Source organism: Falco rusticolus, chromosome 20, assembly GCF_015220075.1.
Source record: "Falco rusticolus isolate bFalRus1 chromosome 20, bFalRus1.pri, whole genome shotgun sequence".
NCBI classification, from domain to species: domain Eukaryota; kingdom Metazoa; phylum Chordata; class Aves; order Falconiformes; family Falconidae; genus Falco; species Falco rusticolus.
Genome location: NC_051206.1, coordinates 5,722,450 through 5,729,216, shown reverse-complemented (window position 1 = coordinate 5,729,216; position 6,767 = coordinate 5,722,450). Strand labels below are relative to the sequence as shown.

Sequence of the window (6,767 nt, the reverse complement as noted above, 5' to 3'; positions counted from 1 at the left end):
TGCCGGGACAGAGGGACACCCAGTACAGCCAGTTTGACTCAGGGAGAAGAATAAATGGAAACGCCCGGCTCCTGGAGGCAGGAAATGCCTTGCACAGCCTTTTCCTCTGTTTGTTGCGTGGGGAGGCTGACAATGGGCTGCGCGTCTGGCTGGGGCGCTGCAGGGCTGCCCCGTGAATGCAGCGTGTGCGCACCGACAGACACCGCGTCTGCAGCACCGGGCGCACAGGAAGGGCCTGGCACAGCCGGGTGACCTGCCTCCTGCACCCTGTATGCACGGATCATGTCTGGACGTGAAACAAAGCACAGTGTGGGCACCACTACCAGCGGTGCTTTGCTCGACTGTGCCCCTGCGAGCGCACAGGCTGCCCGGTGCCGGATCACGGGGGTTGGGTCTGGGTGCTCTGAGCCGTCACCTGCAGCCCTGGGGAGCGGCAGCAGAAAGGGCAGTGCCGTGAGTGTGAGGGGACTGCAACAGCTGCATGTTTGCCCCTCAAATTCTCATTGACAAATGTTTCATAACAACTAATTGCAATTTTTCCTGAGCTCACTGTGAGATGCGCTGCTGTTCAGGAAGCGCAAACCTGCCAAAATGGCATGCAGGCTGTGACCAAGGAGAATTGCCTTTTTCTACTGTAAAAATCCTATAAATGCATAACTTCTTTTATAAGCAGCCTTTGTTTATCAGGAATGCTACTTGGGCCAATAACTTAAATGTAATGAGACAAGAGCGACCATTAAGTCCCAAAGTCACAGGATCTTATCGATCATCTTATACAAAAGTTTGTGAGCAGGAATGTCTGGGCAACGGCAGGATGTGCCTGCAGCAGCTGCTGCAATCTGTGTTGCCTTCAGTTTGCTGCAATTGTGACTTCCTTCAGATTTGCTTCCTACAAGGAAAGAAAGTTGGCAGGTGATGCATTGGGCTCCCCTGAGTGTTGGTAGCATTGGGCTGGATGTAGCTGTTGGCAGTCGGAGGGTCTGCAGCACGAGTCCGGGTGCTGCTGGCCAGGCACAGGGGCATCTCCATCCAGGGGAAACAGGCAGCTGCAGCCCTGAGCAAGACCATCATCCCTGGTAGAGCTGTGCCTCAGGTGGGCAGGTTCTGGATGCGTGCTTTAATTGTGCTTGTGTGTGATGGGTCCATTCGGAGCTGTGGTTTGGTATTGGGGGCCAAGATGTGGCGAAGCTATGACAAACCCACAGCTGGCCCTGGCACAGGAGGTGTGTTGTGAAAAGCCTGTCGATGGTCTGAGGCAAGGCAGGGGGTGAGCAGAGCCCCAGCAGCAGAGCCTGGGAAGTGGAAGGCAGTAGGACAGCACAAAGCTCATTTGGTACCCAGGGGCAGCAGGGAGGTCCCTGAGAGCATCCTCTTTCCACAGGGTTTTCGCTGGGGTCCCATTGTATAGCACACCACAGAGGCAGATGGATTGGATGGCTGCATCGCCCCGCTGGTTTCTGGTTTAAACGTTTGTCACACAAGAAATGGATCTGATGGGAAAACCTATTGGAGCGGGAGGAAAGACGCTGTGTTCCAACTGCCCGGAGTGGCTGGCGCAGGCAGCGGGAGGGGCGGCACGGTGTGTGCGGGGCTGTGGATGGCCTCTGCATGGCTCCGTTTGGCCTTTCTTGGGAACAGCCTGTTTGAGGCAGTTTGTGTCACTGGGGATGGCGTGTGGGGATGTGTCAGGAGTGGGTGAGACAGCTGTGTCTGAGTGTGGGACGCTGCACTGGAACAGGTTGAATGCTGGAAAACTGGCAACTGCTTCTGGAGCAAACCCCACTCTGAGGCAGGTTTTTCTGGGCAAGGGCAGCTCTGGAAAGCCTTTGGAGGCTCTTTCAAAAAGGTCCATCCCAAACCAGGTGTGACCCCAGCTCTCTCTAGTCTTCCCAGGCAGAGGGACCACCATGTGTCACCCCTCCCCTGCCCCAGTGAGGATGCAGAGCGCGGGGGGCAGCAATGCTTGGCTGCGTGCTCCTGCTGCGGTCCCTGCCTTTCGCCCTCCAGGCTGCAGTGAAGGCTGCGGCACTTCTTCTGCCTCCTACTTTTGGGAGGCTGGTGCTGTGCCGCGTGGCCCTGGGGATGCTCAGGGGAGCCAGTGCTGCTCTGCACACTGCACGCTGCGGTCCCCAACCCGGTGCTCTCAGGGAATGCTTGGACATGCTTCACCATGCTATAAATAATTACAATTATCCATTCTATTAAGTAATTTAAAGGATTATATCTAGTCTCCCTGACTTAAAGGCAATTTGGAGTTTACTGTAGGCAAAAAACCTAGTTGGTCTTTCATTCTTCTGAATTGTTTTATCTTTGTTGCTCTAAGCAGAGTCATGGGAATGTTTTTTTCCTAAACCAGCAGGTTATTAGAGGACATACTTATAAATAACTAGTCTTGTCTATTTTTAAGTATTTTCAGCAAAGTCTATCATGATAGCATGGCATAACCTGCAAAAAGCTGAGTCCGATTCCACTGCCAAAGTGTTTATAACTCACTTCTGTTTCTTTGGATGCTGGGGAGCCAAGTGTGGGTTCTCAGTCTGCTTTGAGGAATGCCAAGAGCCTGAAGAACCGCCCTGCTCACTGTGGCTCAGAACCGGTCATTTTCTAAACCAATTTTTTTGTTATGCTATTGCAAATGATGTAATTCTCCCTTATTACATAGGGGAAACTAGCAGCTGAGTTTGATTTACAGCTAAATTTGGTGAGGTCTTTCTGGAAATGCTGGAGTCACCACAGCAACCATGGGTCGAACTGGTGCTGCTGGAGTGTGTGGCAGGACTGCAGGGAAGCCAAGGGCTGCTGCAGGCTCTGAGAACAGGCTGCCAAATCAACATTTGGGGAATTAAGGAGAGTTGCAGGTAGTCTGCACTTAGAACAGAATCTATATGAAATGACCAAAAAAGTATAACCCCACTTCTCCAGGAGAACTGAGCATTTCAGACAAGAGAATTTATATTTACTTCATAATTTATTAATTTTCAGATTGTCATATGCAATAAATTATAGTTGATATTATAATATTGTCATAAAATATTGCCATGAAGTACTCATCTAATAGCTATTGTAATCTATACAAATAAGAAATATAGTTATGATATTTAGATTTTTAGTGTTAATGGGAAGTGAACAAAATATTAGGGGTTTTCACAGTAAATTCAGGGAAATACATCATTATTATTGCTTCTGTGCAAACAATTTATACTGCACACATACAGCTCGAGAAAGAAAAGGCGCAGTGTGTCTCTAGAGCAAATGCATTCCCTGCAGGATGAACTTACTGCACCCATACGGTGCGCTTACATGCATTTTAACAAATGCAAAGTGATCCATGATCAGTAGCTGATCAGTCTCTAGAACCTCCCTCCTGGCCCTAGACAGCGAGGCTCAGCAGGGGCACAGACTTTAAGGAAAATGTTTGGAAAGGCAACACACACAGGTGAAGTCAGTGAACCCCTAGTCCATCAGAAGGTCTCAGGTCGCTCCCAGGCGTGCGGCTTCCCCCACGGCTCAGTCCCACGGCCGCCCAGAGGAGCCTGGCTGCCTCCTGCGGGGGTCTGCCCTCCCTCTGGGAGCCTCTGGCCGCTGCGCTGCTGGCCGTGCCGATGCTGCCGTGTGCACCAATGCTGCCAGCTGCGCCGATGCTGCCATCCATGCCGATGCTGCTGTTTGCACCGACACTGCTGTCCACGCGGATGCTGCCATCGGCGCTGCAGTTTGCTGCGTGCATGGTGGGGCTGAAGCCCTGCGGGAGGTCCAACAAGACCCTCGCCAGGCCCTGGAGCGCGCCGTGTGTGGCAAGAGGTCACAAACAGTCCCATCCTGAAATGTTCTCCTCCATTTCTGCTCCTTCCATCAGTTCAGTGAACTTTAATGGAGTATTTCCGAAATGTCAGGAACTGAAGCAGCTTGTCTTTTCTCCTCTGCTTTAGTGCCATTAGCGCTCTCGTTTTCTCCTCCAAGTCCTGATCGGTGGCGAGGATTATCTTGGCTCTTTCCTCTGCCTTCTTGTCTCCGGAGTTTTTGAAGAGTTTCTGTAGGGACTCTTCATTGATGCTTTCGAAGATGTTGGCCACGGCTTTCTTGCGCAGGGCTGTGTCGAAGCGGTAGCCGTGGACCGAGGGGCTCACTCGCAGGGATGTGGACATGGCTGGAATTTTGTAGCTTCTCTTTGCTTTCATCTACTTGGGGTGCTGCCGGGTGCGCCCTGGGTGCAAGTAGAGGGCTGGGTGCTGCGCTGGCTCCCAGGGCTGGTATTTAAAGGCAGCCTGGAGAAAAAGCCGGAGGGCTCCGGTTACAGCGATGAGATCACGCTGATGTCAACACTGAATAGTCATAAGCGAGTTTAACAGTTAAGTTGCCAACTTTCCTCTGTTGTGCAGCAGAGGCGAAAAGATTTCTGTGTTTCTGCGGTGGGGGTGGGTTTTCTTTCACCCGCTGCAGGACAGGTTTCACACAACTTCAAACATCACTGTGGGACTTCGAGCTAGTACGGCTCAAACTTTGTTCAGGATATATAATGCATATAATAAGCAGTTAAAACTCCAGGTGAGAAGTATTGTATTACTCGTAGGAGGTGTTAGGTGCGAGCCTGTGCATGCGAGTGAGCCCTTGTCTGTGTCTTGGTCAGACAGAAGTACAGCAACCTAGCACAACCTGCTCAGGTCTGGGCATGGGAGGCTTCCTGCTGCTCCCCGGATGAGCAGCTCACATTTAGCGCTCCTGAAGCTGTATGTTCTACTTGGCAAGTGCTTTACCAAAGGCAGATGATCCGTAGTGTCCTCTGGGGTAACTTCCCCAGGACGTCACACCCCATGGCTGCACGTGGCAGTGTTCCCACCGGGGCAGCAGGTAAAATCTCTCTGCCCCACCATGCACGCTGCACTGCAGCAAAGCACCGAGTGGTTTGCTGCCCTGCTTCTGCCTCAAGCATTCTTTTTCTTGAATTTTCAGCTCACCAGTGCAGTTCCTCTGCTCCAAAAGTCTGTGCTGTCCCCACCACCCTTGGCCAGTGCCAAGCCCTTGGGCTGGGAGGACTTGCTCTTAGTCATAGGAATTGGTTTTAGGTAGTCCTATGAGGAGCAGGGAGTTGGAATTGATGATCCTTATGGGTCCCTTCCAGCCCAAGATATTCTGTGGTTCTGAGACTCCCTCTCACTGAGGACGTGGACTGGGCACGGCTGCCTGCAAGGGGCTGGCTCTGACCACTGGAGTTCCTGCTGGGCTTAGAAATGTGGTATTACTGAGCACAACTAAATCTGGCCCAGAATGGCAGTGGGCTTAAAGTCACTTGAGGCCAGGAAGCCAGAGATAAGTGTATTTTGGTTAATGGCTTAAAAGTGGCCGGATGCTGCGGAGGCACTGTTTGGAAAATTAGCTGCTTGTTTACTGGTTTTGTTGATGACCCCTGTTACTCATACTTACTGAAAAACTCCAGAAACAGCCTCTGTCCCCATGATGGTTTGACCAACGGCCCCAGGGGTTTCCCTTATTTACTGGAGAGATGTGGAGGTGGATCTCTGACCACCGTGATGAGCAGATCCAAAGTCACATGGCCCACTCACTCGCTGGTCATTCCACATTCCCTTTAAAATTTCTGTTCCTTTGGAACAGAGAGAGGGGATGTGCCTGAGCACAATCCTGGCAACCCCCCTGTCCCGTGGCCAGCGGCAGCCACGGGGGAGGTAAAGAGCCCCTGAAGCCCACATGGCAGGCGCTTGCACTGGCACAGGGCAGAGAACAGGGTGAATGGTGAGCGGGGCAGGTTGCTACCTGGCCCCCAGAATGGCTGCAGTCCCACCTCCGTCCAGGCTCCCAGGAGCATCCAGCCAGCCAGGGTTTGCCAGGGTTTGGTCTTTAGGAGAGGGAGTGGGCTGCGTTTCAGTGTTTGACCACTTTCCCACCTGGGACTTAGGGACTGATCCATAGGTGCTGGGTACGTCCTGGCAGACAGCCCTGTGCCCTGCATTCACCCGCGTTCTGCCAGAGGATGGGCTTTCCCTGCAGCTGCCAGGACTTTGCTCCATGCCGTCGTTACTGGCACAAGCTCCCCCTGCACATGCCTGCCATTTTTTCCACCGGTTCTGCATCGCTGTCATTGTGCGGGTTACTTTTTACAAGTTTGTCTGAATTTCTTTGGTATGTGCTAGCTGTTATGTGCTTTAGCGTATAAACAACTACTTTGCAAAACCCTGTGATTCTCCTTCTGCCAGAAAGACTTAAAAGCCTCTCGCCTTGCTGTAGTCTTGCTGAATTTGTGAGAATTACACATCAGCCACTGTTTGCTCAACATTTGCAGGGCTGGTAAATCAAACCTGAAAATAGGATCTTTTTGATGTGGTTGGCCTCTGGGTCTCTGCCTGTGGAAAAGCCTCATGTTTTATAGGCTCCTGTTAACATGGCATGCGAGGGGGGAGCAGCAGAAAGCAGGGCCACGCTCATTGCAGGTCCCCTCCCGCTTGGATGCAAGGTGCTGCCTGGGGCACTGTGTGAGGAGAAAACTCACCTGTAAAAAGTGTCTGGCTGAAATGCTAAATGAGCGTTGCTTCACTGGGTGGATAGTACAGTTTCAGAGTACTTAGGGCAAAAAGTAGTGCCAGAAGATCGGCCATGATCTTGTGGCTGTAGAAAATGAGCCTTTCTTTTGTTTCCTCTGGTCAAAAACAGGAGCTGAGGCATGTTAACATATGCCTGGTTTTCACCACTCTTACTGCACGTGGAATCATTCTGCAGGTATTTCCAGAGACATGGCTGAGAGAATAAATTAGCAA

At 51.6% G+C, this 6,767-nt stretch overlaps 1 protein-coding gene across 1 annotated transcript; it reads right to left on the bottom strand.

Annotated features, from left to right (window-relative positions):
- Window positions 1-2,949: 2,949 nt before the first annotated feature.
- On the bottom strand, window positions 2,950-4,242 carry TCIM (transcriptional and immune response regulator). The gene has a single exon (XM_037371786.1). The coding sequence runs from the start codon at window positions 4,176-4,178 to the stop codon at window positions 3,858-3,860; it is 321 nt and encodes a 106-aa protein (XP_037227683.1). The 5' UTR covers window positions 4,179-4,242; the 3' UTR covers window positions 2,950-3,857.
- Window positions 4,243-6,767: the final 2,525 nt, after the last annotated feature.